The 15,453-nt window shown below is 37.3% G+C and overlaps 2 protein-coding genes across 5 annotated transcripts in view; both read right to left on the minus strand.

Moving 5' to 3' along the window:
• spidr (scaffold protein involved in DNA repair) overlaps positions 1 to 11,377 on the minus strand; it is a 60,256-nt gene extending 48,879 nt beyond the window's left edge. For both annotated transcript variants that reach the window (XM_036216399.1, XM_024273395.2), the window contains exons 1-7: positions 11,001 to 11,377; positions 10,632 to 10,793; positions 9,902 to 9,965; positions 9,487 to 9,693; positions 8,907 to 9,010; positions 6,106 to 6,335; positions 1,325 to 1,410 (exon numbers count right to left, since the gene is read on the minus strand). In XM_036216399.1, the coding sequence (XP_036072292.1) occupies positions 1,325 to 1,410; positions 6,106 to 6,335; positions 8,907 to 9,010; positions 9,487 to 9,693; positions 9,902 to 9,965; positions 10,632 to 10,793; positions 11,001 to 11,015 (868 nt within the window). In that variant the 5' untranslated portion in view covers positions 11,016 to 11,377. The remainder of the gene's footprint in view (positions 1 to 1,324; positions 1,411 to 6,105; positions 6,336 to 8,906; positions 9,011 to 9,486; positions 9,694 to 9,901; positions 9,966 to 10,631; positions 10,794 to 11,000) is intronic.
• Positions 11,378 to 11,510: 133 nt separating this feature from the next.
• The window catches only part of mapre2 (microtubule-associated protein, RP/EB family, member 2), an 18,973-nt gene continuing 15,030 nt past the window's right edge, over positions 11,511 to 15,453 (minus strand). For all 3 annotated transcript variants that reach the window (XM_024273993.2, XM_024273994.2, XM_024273992.2), the window contains exons 6-7: positions 13,017 to 13,175; positions 11,511 to 12,890 (exon numbers count right to left, since the gene is read on the minus strand). In XM_024273993.2, coding sequence (XP_024129761.1) covers positions 12,798 to 12,890; positions 13,017 to 13,175 — 252 coding nt within the window. In that variant the 3' untranslated portion in view covers positions 11,511 to 12,797. The remainder of the gene's footprint in view (positions 12,891 to 13,016; positions 13,176 to 15,453) is intronic.

A 15,453-nucleotide genomic window follows, 5' to 3' on the forward strand; every position in this document is an offset into this window, starting at 1 on the left:
AAAAAAAAAAAAAAAAGTCATAGATGGTTTCCAAAAATCTATTTTTTCCAGAGATTTCCTAAAAAAAAATTGAGAAAATACTTAAATACAAGGTTTGATTTTGTCTTAAAGCAGGGGTCTTCAACCTTTAATGCTTAAAGAGTCAATTAAGTCAATTTCTTGCAGACAACGACCCTATTGGAGGCACAAAGTCTCAATTCACACTGGGGAAAATCTGAGATTAATTTTGATTTTGTTACTTTTATAATGAGTATAAATTAGTTTTTTGCTTCTTTTTTTGGGAATAAAACACAAACAAAGAAATAGCTTGTAACTTTTGATAGAGTTTCAAATAACTTTTCAAAATAAAAGACACCCTGTGACACATAGCTTGAAAATAAATACTTTTAAAAATCATATTTTACAATAGAAAAACATATGGTTGGAGTGAAACTTTAGATTTTATATGTCAGATAAGTGAGCAAAATAAGGTATTGAAACAGGCAAAGTGCATATTCTTGTTATCTGATGTTCATCTAGTTGTTGTTCAGAAGCTACTAGTCAAAGTATATGATTACATTTGCATGTATAGATCTAAAAAAGCCCGGATTTACATAATTGTTGTCATCTTAACATTCAATTTAAAAAGAACGATGTAAAAAAAGTCAGAATGATAGAAAATTGCTTAAATTCTGTAAATCTGTAAACTGTCACATTTGCTATAGCAGATCTGTTTTATTTTGAAAGTACTTGTGATTCTGTCAAAAATAAGAGTATCATATTTTATTAAAAAATGTACAACTATAATTCATTTACTGTAAATATTTATGAGCTACATTTTACAAACAAATGGCTTAACTGTCAAAAAACATAAATAAAGTGATTTTTTTTCTAAACTGGTTGAACTTTTAGCGGCTCGTTTTGCTCTCAAGGTTACAGACTTCTGGTTTAGGTTCTTATGTGTCTCTAGACACGCAACCAACTGCCCACAAACTTAGTAAAGTAACTTTTTTCCCCCCAAATCAACCGTCACATTTAGCTCTGTTTATGTCCTATTATCAGGAAATGCTTAACAACTAGGAAACATTGTGGTTTCGTTCACCGCGGAAAGGAAAAGAGGAAAAAAAAAAAAAAGAACTAGGCAGGCAGTTTCCTGTCACCTACATCATGAGTTCACGTTCAGAGGCGCCGTGATCAAACTGCAGCCAGAACCCTCTCAGTGTGGCCCCTCCGAACAATCACAGGCTCCGAGGGCCTCATCCTCCCACATGAAAGTTCGGTGTTAGCATTAAAGGACTGAGAGGTTTGTGACCCGAGCGCACAGGGTTTGTGTGACGTGGATCACCTGCTGCCGCCGCGTCGTGCCTCCAGAAACTGATGGCTGACCTCTGCCTGCACTGGAGCCGGTTGAGCCTCTCTGCCAGACCTCCACTGTGGAACAAACATACACAAACAGAGGGGAGATGATGTAACCTGATAAACTCACAGCTCGTGACCTCACAGACGCAAAACTGCTCGACTGGAGAAAAGGTTGCTCTGGTGCCGACAGGAATCCGTCAAAGGGTGGAGATAGCCATCTCTCAGATTTAGTGGGCTTCAACGACATTTAGCACCCACTTGACGGCACCAGGTGTCCCTTTCATCAGCGGCTGAGCAGTGGAAACATCACAGTCACGCGGCAGACAGCAGCACAGCTTCGCTTTCTCTCTAAACTTTGCAGGTTTGGTTTTGCTGTGAAGCAATGTGGAATATTGTGTTCTGAAAAGGGACGTTTTTATCTAAACAAACAAAAACTTTTTAGGTAATAAAACAATATCCAAAGTAGTTTCATTCTCTGCTCTTGAAATAAAGAAACTCCAGATTGTGAAAAAGTATCAGTAAACGTGTCCAGTTTTTATTTTAGATTAAAAGAAGAATAAAAGAAATTAAATCAGTGATAAAATTAAAATGTTAAGATCTGCCTTAGGAACAAATGATGTTATGGTAAAACAACAACTAAATTATGCAATTGTCATGTTTGTAGTCATAATTTGTCACTTTTATCTTTTATCTTTTATACTTTTATTTATTTTTACTTTTAGTACTGTGTTATGACTATTTATACATATTTGATCTGTTTTTAAATTTTATTTTATTCTTAAACTCTAAGTATAATTTTATTCTAGTAGAAACAGTATGAATGAAGCACTGAGCAGTCCAGTGAGCTCTTTAAATGTGACAATAACTAATAAATCTATTCTATTTATGCAAAGTAAGAAAAGTATACAGTTTCTTTGAGTATTTTACTCATCATTTGGTAAAAGAAAAAAAAAGTCTGGAAACATTTTCTAACTTTAATTAATCTTCTATTTAAAATTTGATTAATTGATTGATAGGGAATGTCAAAAAACAAGCAGAAAAAAAGACTAAAAATAAAAATCTATTGATATATCAAATCTATTTAAGATATTCATTGATTAGAAAACACATTTAAAAATTGTGCTATCTTCTTGACATTATAGTTGTTCCTAAATGTCATAAATAAATGTCACATATAGACATATTAGGACTAATACATACACTATACGCACACAAGACACATTGAATCCATTAAATATAATAGTAGTCAAATGGAATTTGAGTTTTTAAATAAAGTTTGTAAATTTATAGGAGTAATCGATGAATCAGTTTCTATTCTGTCTGAGGCAGAATCGAATCAAACCGGCAAATAACATTAAAAAAATTTTCAAAATTAGATAAATCAATATGGAAAATACTATTTGGATTAAGCCAAAGTAAGTTTAATTTACTTTAAAGTAAAAACGACTTTCTCAGCGGACAGCTAAGGTGATGACAGCAAAAACTGATCAACCATCGTTACAGTTCAATGTGTGGAAACTCTGAATTAAGTATGTGATTATAGAATGTTCCACTAAAACAGTGAGCTGAACTTTATGGAACTAAAATGTAAATGGATTTGACATGAATCCATGTTTACTTGTTGTTTTTTTAACATGTTTAATTTACATTTGATTATCTTGAAGAAGTAGAAGGAATCTGGAAAACTTCTCCTGCACTGATCAGAACCAGATATTTATCTATGAGTCAAACTGGTGGAAGTTTGGGGTAAAGACGTCCTGGATCGGTGAATCGGATTGTTCAAAATGAACCAATATCGACTATGAATCGGATTGCTAACCACAAATATTGAATCATTGCTAAAATGAATTGCTACTGATATATAATGACTTTTTTTTATATGGCGTCACCAATTTGCTAAAGTAAAAACCTAAAAATTGTGAAAATTTGACAAAAACCATCATGAATTTCACTCATTTTTTGTAATGACAAATCATTAAAACACAATGCATTGTGGTCCATATTCACAAATATATAGAGGGCATTGATCCACACTATTGACTAGATCTGAGAAGTGGACCAAATGACGTCACCCATAGAAAATAGTTTATTTCTGGATCAAACCAAATTAAGTTCATATAGACTATCCAGTTTCTAGGATTTTTTAGGAAAATATTAACAAAAATGTGTATGAATCCTCTAAATACTAATGACAAAAACTTGGATAATTACAAAAAAAAATCTAACTGAATCACCGTTTCTATGGCGACCACTCTCACCAATCAGGAGCGAGCTTGTTGGAAGGCCACATCCCAGCAGGTTACATGAAATCTGTCACAAGCGTTTCGAAGGTTCAACTCAAAACCACATACTTTTATTCAGACATCTGAAGGTAGCAGAACAAGAATGGTGATTCTGACCAATACAATGACTGATAGTATGGGGGGGGGGGGTGTACTGGAAAGAGTCGGGATGCAATCCTGATACGAGTCTCATGATATGATATATATCACGATAGATCTCAAGACGGTACCAGAACGATTCTTCACATTATGAGAATGACTTAAAACCTCCACCTGAATATTAATACATATTCAATGCTTCACTCTCTCTTATGTGACTTACTACGAATTGCCACAATCCACATTTTTATTTGATACTTGCAGCAACTTGCATAGAGTTTCAGTTCAGTACCCATCCTTAATAAAAAACTAAGTAGTTCATGTCTCCTAACAGCAAAAACCCCAAGGCCAGAGATCGGCAACCTTCAACAGTAAAAGAGACATTTGGGCTCATTTTCTACTGATCAAAACCTAGAAGGAGCCGCATAGCTTTATTTTAGCCTTAGAGAAATTTTTATTTGTAGTCATTAAGTTTTTTTTTCCAACAATAAATATAAATTAAGTCCATTTTTTGGCACAAACAAAAGCAAAAAGAGCATCTCTAAAAATGTGATGATTATTTTTTTTTATAAATTTTATCAGCTAACTTTTCTTTAACCGTTCTGGTATCGCCTGTCCGTCCTGGGATGGGATCTCTCCCTCATGTGGGAATCCCTAAGGTTTCTTCTTTTTTTCCTGACTCAGGTTTTTTTAGGAGTTTTTCCTTACCGCGAGGGAGGGTCTAAGGACAGGGATGACCGTTCTTTATAGTCTGTTTAGTTTTTACCTATTGTGCATATTTTATGACTCCATCTGTGCATCTGTAAAAACTACAGGCATGAAGCCCAATGAGGCAAATTGAATTTGTGATATTGGGCTATATAAATAAAATTGAATTGAATTGAATTGAATTAAATATTTGACAGAAGCTGAAATAACTTATAAAAATAAAAGATACTCTGTGCCATCTCAGTGCAGCTAGTAACCAATGTTGTACAGCATTAGATAATATATGATTTTAACTCAAAACTTTTTATAAAGTTTTGCTTTGCATATAAAATCTGTTCATTCTGGAGGTAGCATTGAGCAAACAAGACGTCTTCAGGTCAACAGGGATGTAAAAACCTACATAGTTATTCATCTATGTCCACCTTTAGCCATCAATATATACATTTAACTAATCTAAATTAAATAAATGCTAATTAAGTAATCATTACTTCAAAAATTGCTTTTTTACGTTTTGTTCTTTTACCCCTCTTTGCCCTCAGCAGTCTTACACTGCTGGGTTCAGTTATTTTAGTTTGGTGTTAGACCTTGGTAGTCTTAGTTTGCGGGCTTTGTTTACTTGTTTTCTTAGCAGTGAGCTGCTGACTGACGATCGACATGGCTGGGTCAGCAGCTCTATGATTTATTTTCGGTTTGGCCAAGGAGCCACCATGGAGAAATAAAAGAGCCTCATGTGGATCTGGAGCCGTAGGTTGCAAACCTCTGGTTTAAGTGGACTGAACATTTAACACAAGCTGGTGTTGTTCTGATGTGGAGCTGCTTAAATGGTAACCAAACCTTAAATCAACTTTTTTTTGGCCGTTGACTTCTATAAATGGGGGTTTAAAGGTGCTGTCTCTTGGTCATTGACTATTTTTAATAAATTGTTTAATGTTTAATTCTTGAAAATAGTCAAAAACCATCTGTGTGCTGCCCCCTACAGATGGAAATGAGGTATTACAGTTGAATTTTGTGATTGGTCAAAGCAGGTACACTTCAGAAGTCTAACATCATGATCTGCAGCTTCAGTGATGATTTCCATATCCGCTCCTAAGCCCTCTGATTGGATTTTCACATTTCGGCTGTGGGTGGAGTCAGCCTCCAACCTCCCTGTTTGGTTACCCTTTAAAGAGGCTCAGTGTGTTGTGCTTCCAACTAGCTGTGAGGGATTTAGGTGAAAAAGTAAGACTCTGTAGGATGCTCATGATAATTAAATATCGTCTCATCAGCATTTCAAATAAATGGAAACAACATTTCGCGATATATCGCCAAACCGATTTTTCCCGAAACCCCTAAGTAATAGTTTTTTTTTTTCTCTATAGAAGTCTACGGGATTTTGGCTTCTTGGTACTTGGAACTACTTCCTGTTTGAGCGGGGAGGGGTCATTCAGTCCAGTTATGTATATATAGTCAATGATGCACAAACGTTTTTAACTGAGACTTGGGAGAAATTTAAAGGGGGCCCGATTTTAAATAAAAATGAAGAATACCCTTTAAAGTGCACAAAGTATTCGGACAAAGCCAATGTTTTAGGGATGAATTTGAATGTTTTGGTACAGTAATGTGTAATACATAAACATAAAGGCTCAGTGTTACACCTAGTTGGTGCAAGCCTCCAAATAAACACCCCGCATGTTCGGACCTTTGAAACTTTCTTCTCTTTTTGGCGGAGTCCTCCGGGGTCCTGGCTCGCCTGTCGGTGGACTTCTGAGGCGTCTGCAGCATCGCCTGTGCATATTTGACCCACTCACTGACTGACCTCTTGCTGCCATCGACAGTTTGGAGAGAAAGACTCTGAGAGTCCAGTTTGCTGGAGGCCAAGGTGCTGTCGATATCGTCTCCGTCGGACGCATAACTGGAGATTTCTGGCTCCTGCACAACAAAATTCAGCAAAAAAAAAAAGAATCGTTTTTGTTTATTTGAAAAGGTTTTGACATTCTGTACCAGTTTAAAGGTGATAATTACGGAGTAATTAACTGATCAAGAAACTCCCGAATTCCCTGGATGGATGTGGAACACTGGTGCTGATTATTTAACAAGATATAGCAAGAAAACTCACTTTCTTGCTGTGTCACAGCTCAAGGCACCTGAGGGAGTCTGTTCACATGGAAAAATCCAACAAACCAGAGTTCTTGTCATGTGCAGACAAGACCAGCATACCAGGCACCGTCAGCCAATGCGCTCTTTTTATTTGAATCAACTTGACCCTGCTGGGCAGAGTGCCAGCAGACGTCACACTATAACCAGCTACAGAGAAAAAGGAACACTATGTTCCTGGCCTTGGCTCAAAAATGTTTTCACTCTGCACTGGAAGCATTGTAAGCGCTCGGCTCTCTGCAGCCTCATGCCTTCTCAGGTCTTTCTGTACAAACAGTAGTAAAACTATGTTTATAATCCTGTTCCTGCTGCGACGCCGCGACCTTTAACCCCTTTTAGCACGGGTATTAGCCGAATCAGATCAAGCTGCTCGCCACTCTTTGGAAAATGCAAACGTCGGCCTGGTGGCTCCACCTGTCCACTGTCAGCAATTTAAAAGTAAAAATCCAGCCACACATTTACTAGTTGTAAACTTTAACCTGTTTAAGAATCTTCCTGAGTGAGAAGAAAGATCTAATTAAACGCAAGCATGTTCAGGTGCATCAAAAGAAGGTCATCTCAAACCGTCTCTGACCCCACAGAGAGCTTATAGCAGCACAATAAAATGGTGACAAGAGGAAGTAGCTGGGTCTACAAGAGTGATGTTAATCTGTCACCAAGTTTCCTCTCAGCCTCCACATTTAAGAGCTTCCTCCTGAGCTTCTGGGTTGTAGCGGCTGACGCTGCATTATTCTGCCAAATGTGAGGATATGTCACAAAAACCCTGTGGTCCTTTGCCCACATTTGGAAACTCAGTCAAAAGCTTTGCGGGGAATTAAAAAAAAAAAGGCTTGAGAACACCTTCACCACTCCTTTAAACATTCTCCCCATGCCAGCCTTGCCCTTGACAAACATTGTTTTTGTATGACTTCTGAGACCAGACGGTTAGTCCAAATCTTTGGTACACATTTATATGAAGGTTCACACAATATGAACTCCAGGGAGCACTGAGATTTAGAAAAGAATCGCCTTTTTAAGCATTTATTGCATAAAAATAAACATTTTATCTACTTTAAAGGGGAAGTGTACACTCTTTTTTTTTTTATTTAACGCTGAAAATCGTTCGGAGAGACGCCCCTCCTTTCATGCCGGTCCAGAACCCTGTAAACATCTGTTGTGACTTGGTTAATTGTGAGCACACACCTTTTCTGTCAGCCAGTGCTTCTCCTGTGTGAACTTTGACAGATCTTAATAGAAAGAAAGTGCTGGATGCCTGTCAGGATCTCAGCGCACCACTAAGACGTCCTCCATCTGGTGGCGATAGAGATGAATCCCCACCGACTGATGGAAATCAGTGCATGTCAACTCAAAGCGACGCACAACAACACCAGATAAATTCCTGTTTACGCACATGCTGATCCTGGCTATTAAACACCCCAGTTGATGTTTCATAGAACTTTGTAAATGTGTTTGCAATTAAACTATAAGACGTTTCTCAAAACTTCAACAAAATCATTAAAAAAATATTTTAAAACAAGTCTACACAAAAATGGACTGTTTCTATTGAAAAAAAATGTCATTTCAAAGGGTTATAGCTCCCTCTTGTGTCCGTTAAAAAAATGACAGCCTGGATTTGCTCAGTCGGTTCCTCTGAACATCAGCATTGTGGATGATGAAGAAGACACCCGGATGAACAACAAAACATTTCACAGATACTGTGACTCAAGACAATCTCACCTGGATGAATGAAAATTGAGTTGAATCCACCCGATAGTAGAACTAGTGAACAGATTCACTTAAAGTTGAAGTCCTAATTTGCTTTATTTACACACTAGTTCACATTAGTAAGAAATAAAAGCGCAGCAGCTTCTGGTTGACTTTAAAGACAACCAGAAGAAGTGATGAACAAAACTAAAAACAGGTTCTGCCAGGTGGGTTTTTTTCCATGAAAATGACAAAGTTTATAGACTTCATGATGTCAGATGACGAGGACTGACCCATTTAACCAGCTCAGTGGCCTTGTGTTAGTGTCCGCCCTGAGATTGGAAGGTCGTGGGTTCAAATCCCGGCCGAGTCATACCAAAGACTCTAAAAATGGGACCCAGTGCCTCCCTGCTTGACACTCAGCACTAAGGAGATGGACTGGGGGGTTAAACCACCAAATGGTTCCCGAGCGCGGCTGTGTCTGCAGCTCACCGCTCCCAAAGGGGATAGGTCAAATGCGGAGAACACATTTAGTGGGACTTTAACTTTACCTGTCTTAGAAAAACAGTTTAGTGGTGAATCCTAACTTCAATTTGCCCCCCCCAAATGATGCATGTAAAGGCCAACAATTAGTTTAAAATCTGTTAGTTTTAATTCACTTACATTTGAATCTTTGTGAGGAGTCTCTGTAGTCTTTTCTCTCGCAGACTGTGACTCACAGTCTGAGTCTTCCAGATCACTGTCTGTGTCAATAACAGGGAGGTCATCTGAAGAGGAAAAAACACTGAGCTTTACCTTACAGGTTGATTGGTTGTTGTCACAAATCAAAGAAAATGAGGTACCAATAATTAAGCATTACTACCGAGAAAACTTTAGTTTTATTGATGATTTGACTACAGTATTTTTGAAGACATTTTGATGGGAAACTCCTCTGAAAAAGGATCTACTTCTCAACCAAAATGTAATACAAGTGTATTTACATCCCATTAAAAGGTTTGCTTTAAGTAATAATAAATAAATACTTGCATCTATATGAAAAACACAAAGTAGCAAAGCTGGAATCATTTCAAGAGGTTAAAAATGTGTCTAATTCTGTGATACATTTGCAATATATACAGAATAACATGTAAAGCTTAGAATATCAAGAAAAAGTTTTATTTTTTTTCCATTAAGTTCAAAAAGATACATTTCTATTGCTGAATACATCAGATATTAAAATGCTTCTCAGAAGTTTTTCTGTCACCTTTGTCAGGAGTGAACTCGCTCAGCATGCTTGCATAAGACTTGATCGGAGCCACGAGCTTCGCCGGTCTCCGACTCGGCTGTTGCTTCTGTGAAACACACCGAGTCTGCTGCTGTTCCCGGGACTCATTGTCCGACTGATCAGAGTCGCTGGAGCTCCAAGTTATATGAACAGGATCTTCAACACGCAGAGAAGGCCTGCTCTGCTCTAAGACACAAACAGACAAAGACGTCAAAAGAAAATACAAATTATTTGGTTAATTAATCGCACAGCAAAAACTTCTAAACTGAATTTTAAATTAAATTTTAGGTCAGTTTCAATGCTTCCAATTGAGATCCAGAAAATATTTGATATCCATACAAACATTGACTGCAAAAAAGCAAAAACAGAAAAAAAATAATAATATTAATAATACCAGGAGCAGGTGACTCAGAGAGTTTTCTGATGACAGATGGATTTCTCCTCAATGGCTGGAGGTCCTACGACAAACAAATTATTGTAAGAAATAACTAAAAGACCAGGAATGTATATGGGAGGAACTTTAAGATCCAACCCTGGTCCTTCAAAACCTACTTGTGTGCCAGACAATACAACAGATTCAATTAATCAAATGATTAAAGATTCTGAATAACCAAATAAATTCTGGGTGCCTTATTTATATTTATTGAGTGTTTTGTCAAGTATTTTTTTTAATTAAATTATGACTTTTTTCAACTGTTTTACCGTTTTCTTTAGCTACTTCACAAGTTCAATTCAGTCCAGATCCTTCCAAATAAAGCTAAGATTAGAAGTTAAAAAATGTACAAAATAAGAAACAGTGAGATGATAACATCTCCTGTAGATGGTGCATCAGAAAGAAACATTAACAGAAACAGACTCGAAGTGGCGTCTGTTGTTGTTGGTTTGTGTCTGGGAAGTAATAAAAGAGACAAAAACACTGAAACATGTTAAAAATGGTTAAATAAAATCTAATTTCATGGATAAACAAAAGGTCTAGTGATGGTATGGAATAATAATGTCTGGAAAACAAGCAGGAGCAGGGTTGGAGATCACTGTAAAATGATGCATTCACGGTCATCTTGCTCCAATATGTGGTCACTGTAAAATGATGCATTCACGGTCATCTTGCTCCAATATGTGTTCACCTTTATCCCCGGACTTTCCAGAAAACTCTCGCCACACTTCTCCCAACTTTTGGTGGATAAAGCGGATGAAATCGATGGAGTCCCGTTTCCCCTTTTTTGAAGACCATTTTTGGTGTCATCAGGGAAAAACACACACTTCAGGTCCTTAGAGTACCTTTTACGCTAACGAGGACAATAAAACAAGTCAGAGCGGGCCGTTTTAAAAATATATATTTGACATAAGTTGCATAATTTGTCTTATTTTACGTTTGCAGAGAGAGTGATAGTAGCTAGCCACATTTTAAAAAAAAAGTAAATTGAGTGGGAGCGGAGTTGTGTTATTAGCCTGTTAGCAAAACCCGGCTAGCAGACAGTTAGCAGCATTCTTACCTTTCTTGAAGACATGAAAAAAGCGTTGACGTTTCCCGTTGTTCATAAGCCCGAATAACGTGTTGTAGTCAACATATTTGAAACAAATTTGCCGTTTTTGTCAGTAGTTGTTGCTTTCAATGTTTGTAAATAAAGTTAACTTTATTTAAAACACACTGTTAGCGGTTCGTACTTTGTTTTATAAATAAAGTTAACTTTATTTAAACAACTTCCGCCGCTTCTCGTGGATTCCGTTGAGGGGTGCGTTCGATTCACTTTCATAATGCGCCGGAAAAGGCGGCTACGTTTAGAGTTACTGCTTTTTAAGTACTTTAATCCACACTGAAATTCTTATTTGTAAATGCCCCCATTTTTAAATATAATTTTGCTTAAACAGTCTGAATCATAAATCAGAGGGTTAAATGAGAAGGAAAAAAAGCGTACACATTTCAACTACCGGTATACGCCGTCCTCAAAAAAACGTGGTTACTCCGTCATGTCTGTTTGGAGTTACATGACAAACTCCCCATGGACTCAAAATGCAATTTTATTACAGCAAAACCATCTGGATCTAAACATCGCTCAAATAGCAGGTTAAACATACACAAGCACATTTAACATGTCTATTTTTTTATTAAATATGTAAAAAGCAGGTCAATTTATTCACAAATAAAAATGCACACATGCAACACATTTTTCAGGGAATGCATAATGAGTGGGACATGGAAAAAAAAAACATATTTACCATTCATTATTATTGACAGTACATGTTTACATTCCTTTTTCATTTACACAGTAATATATAACTAAAGCGTTTTGGTGCACTGACCAGTTCATTATTAGTAAATGCAATAATAAAGGGTATACAATGTACTTACTGGAATATAGTGAGGCAAATTGCTCAGTGAACAGACTCCCTAAGACCTGTGGCNNAAAAAAAAAAAAAAAAAAAAAAAAAATGGCAGAAGTCTGAGCGGTGAAAACATTTTACAGCAGAGAAAAACATTTAAAATGCTGTTCCTTGTAAGACTAGTCCAGAATAATAACTGCTCCTTTTTATAGCAAATAAACGGCTAGCACTAAACCAAGTTGCAAAAGTTTGAATAACATTGTCCAACACACCGATAAAACCTGAAAACCACTGGTGAGGAAAAGCTGCCAAACAGATATAAGTTGGCATTCTAATGTTTCATTAATAATTTTAAACCTTGTCCTCATTCAAGAAGATGCGATACAGATTTTTGCACTATTACTAAGGCTTAAGAACAATAATAAATACAGCTATGGACAGATTGTCCAATAAAAGAGTCAACGTCAGTGCAACTCATGGGAAAAGGTTAAATAAGAGCTACTGTACGCCCTTCCAGGGCTTTGCTTATTGCATTCTTGTGATGAATATTGATCTTTGAAATAACAAAATTTAAAAATAAAAAAGTACAAACATAACATATGCACTTGTCAGGTACCGTTTTACCTGATTTAACTTTAGAGTTTCATCACATCGACAACAGGTTTGAATGGACTTGTCACCCACTCCAAAATGATGGTCGGAGCTTGTCTGTCAGTGGAGGAGACCACCAACACAAAGCTATCACAGCAGCTTACCAAAAGTCACAACACTAAACAGTGAGCAGGGTGTGGGGGGGGGGCAAAAAAGAGAAATCTGTGATGGTACTTCTGGTCAGGAGCTTTCTTCATGTGTTTCTGGTCTTGGAAGGGGTCAAAAAAAGAAAAAAAGAAAAAATGCACCATGAGAAAAACGTCAGAGTTCTCACATATTAAAAAGAGGGGTGTGGTGGCAGAGAGGAATGCTGGCAGTCAATATTCATCCTGTTCCTCCTGCTGATCATCTGGTCCCTCTTCATGCTGGTTCTCATCCTTGTCTTCACCCTCGGCCAACTCCCCTCGATCCTTCAAAAACAAGGAACAAAATTACTCAGAGTCTAAATTTAAAGACATGTGATCGCGCACAAAGGCTCAGTTCTTCCCCAGCAGCATCTGAATGTTCTTCTGATCCGTCTGAAGAAATTCACTGACCTGCTCGTCTGAAGCGTAAAGAACCTCCATCAGTCGATCAACAAACGGCGCGTTTTCTTCACCCTGCTCCTGACACAGAAGTTCTACTTCTCGCAGTTTGCTAAAATAATAGTCGCGCTCTTTCTCCACTCCTTCCAGAGCCGACTTTAACGTGTTCACCTAAAAAATGAAGAAGATGAAGATTTTAAAAAGGCTGGAACTTTGGTCGACATCTGACAAAAACACAAAAGATGAACAGAAAACAATCAGGAGTAGCTGAGCTTTATGGAAAGCTGAACAGAAAGTCATTTTGAGCCAGATGACAGCTAAACACAATATAAGTAGATGCATCAGAATGGAGCAGAGCAGGGAGGTTGTGGTCCACTCAGCGTAGGTTCAACAAACTCTTATTCAAACAGCATTTTTTTTTTAATCTGCTCATGATTCACAACAATTTGAATAAAGAAATACTCAAAAATGTCATTTTAAGCTTAATTTTCTTCAAAATTAGAAAAACAACAAAAAAAAAGCACAAAAAAAAACTAATTTTCACTGGAGTATTTCTTTAACCCTTGTTTATTTGGTATCATGTTAATCAGCACAACCTCACCAGTGACACTGCCTTTATTTGGACATTGTTCCATGTTGTATCCATACACTAGACATAAAAACACGCAAAAACAGAAAATTCCGTCTGGAAAAATAAGAATTTCTCTCTCGAATTTGACATTTTTCCTTAAATTCTGTTTTTTTTTTCTTTTTTTCCCCTCTCATAAGTTTTCCTTGTGGTGTTTGTGGAAAATAATAAAATATGTTTTTTGAAGAAGTTTGATTTAACTGGATTTTAAGCATTCTGCTTGGATGGAATCTGCTCACAGGTGGGGGCGTGTCTGTCCTCTGTGAACTGCTCACCTCCTGCGACGTCGGTGGGCGGGGCTTTTGTAGTGAACCGCCGAGTTTCCGCAATTTTTAGACAACGCCAATGCTCGTTATTGTAGAAAATTAATGTTGGTCCAAATGCCAAAATAAAAAAAATAAAAAAAAGATCAGTTTCCTCGTTTTCTGATAGCAGACAGCTCTGTTAGGCTCCGCCTACCCCAGCGGGTCTTTCATTCTGCGCTGCAGCCGTCGGATTGACGTTTATCTTCCGCCTTATTTGTTAAAATACAAGATCGCTTTTATCCAAAACTACAAATAAATGTCATATTATATCTGTAATTCCATAAAATGCCATTCACATGATATTTTCAAATAAGTTAAAGATTATTTCAGACTGAGTTTTATCATGTTGGCATCCGTTGGCTCCAGAGGGTTAAAGCTCAACATTACTTTGATTTAATTCAGTTTTTTCCCCAAATTTTATTTACAGTTTCCACTTAGGTACATTAGCTGAAAAGAAATTAACCAGCAGTTTAGGACCTCAGCACATTTGTCTTGAAGATTATTTTGAGTTGACATGATAAAAATTGACAGAATTTAGACAATTTAATGCTTTCAAAGCTCTATATAAAAAGTACATTTAGTCTAAGATATTTAAGATTTCTTTTAGAGTCTATAGCCACCACATTTTATGTTTTGCCTACAGTGGAATGAGTGCTTTATAAATCAAATAGTTAGCATTAAAAGATTTCACTTCTTTGTTTTCAATTGCTTCCTTTAGGGGGCGCCACAGCAAACTATCTGGCATTTAACCTTGTTATCTCCATTCGTCTCAGTCACACCAACAACTTTCATACCCAACATCCACAAACCTCTCTTTGGTCTTTCTTTGGGCCTCTCTTCTTGTAGCTCCAACCTCAGCCTCTCTTCACCAAAATCATCACTATTCCTCCTGTCAACCATCGTTATCTGCTTCCCTGAATTTCTCCAAAACATCTTTCATGATCTGTTCCTCTGATGGATTCATTTCTAATCCATTCTTATTAATCTCATCCAGTTCTGCCTCCTGTCTCTCTATCAGATCAGTTGTTCTGGACTGTTATCTCTAAGAACTGAAAGTCCTCCACCTTCTTCACCTTTTCCACTCGAGTTCCTCTCATTTAGGGAAACGCCGTCTTGCTGCAGCCGACTACAGATGTTCCTCCACTCGCTACCTGGTCTCATTATAGATCACAGTGTCACCTGCAAACATCATGGTCCACAGAGATTCTAACCTCCTCTGTCCGTCTGTCCATTACCACAGGAGCTCAAAGCTGATCTTTGACCCTCAAACATGTCCTGAACAACTTCTTCACTCCAGGTTTCCTCACACAGACCACAGCTCCTCTCTCTGTACTCCGTCATTCACACAAAAACACGACGCAACTCCATCTGATCTTTTTCTGTTCTCCAGAAACATCCTCAAAGCAAATGTGACATCTGTGGTTCTTTTTCTGCATGAAACTGTAATGTTGTTCACAAATGACCTCAGCTTTTCCCCATAACTTCATCAGCTTCATTCCTCTGTAGTTTCCACTAG

This window comes from Oryzias melastigma, linkage group LG17, assembly GCF_002922805.2.
Source record: "Oryzias melastigma strain HK-1 linkage group LG17, ASM292280v2, whole genome shotgun sequence".
NCBI lineage: Eukaryota > Metazoa > Chordata > Actinopteri > Beloniformes > Adrianichthyidae > Oryzias > Oryzias melastigma.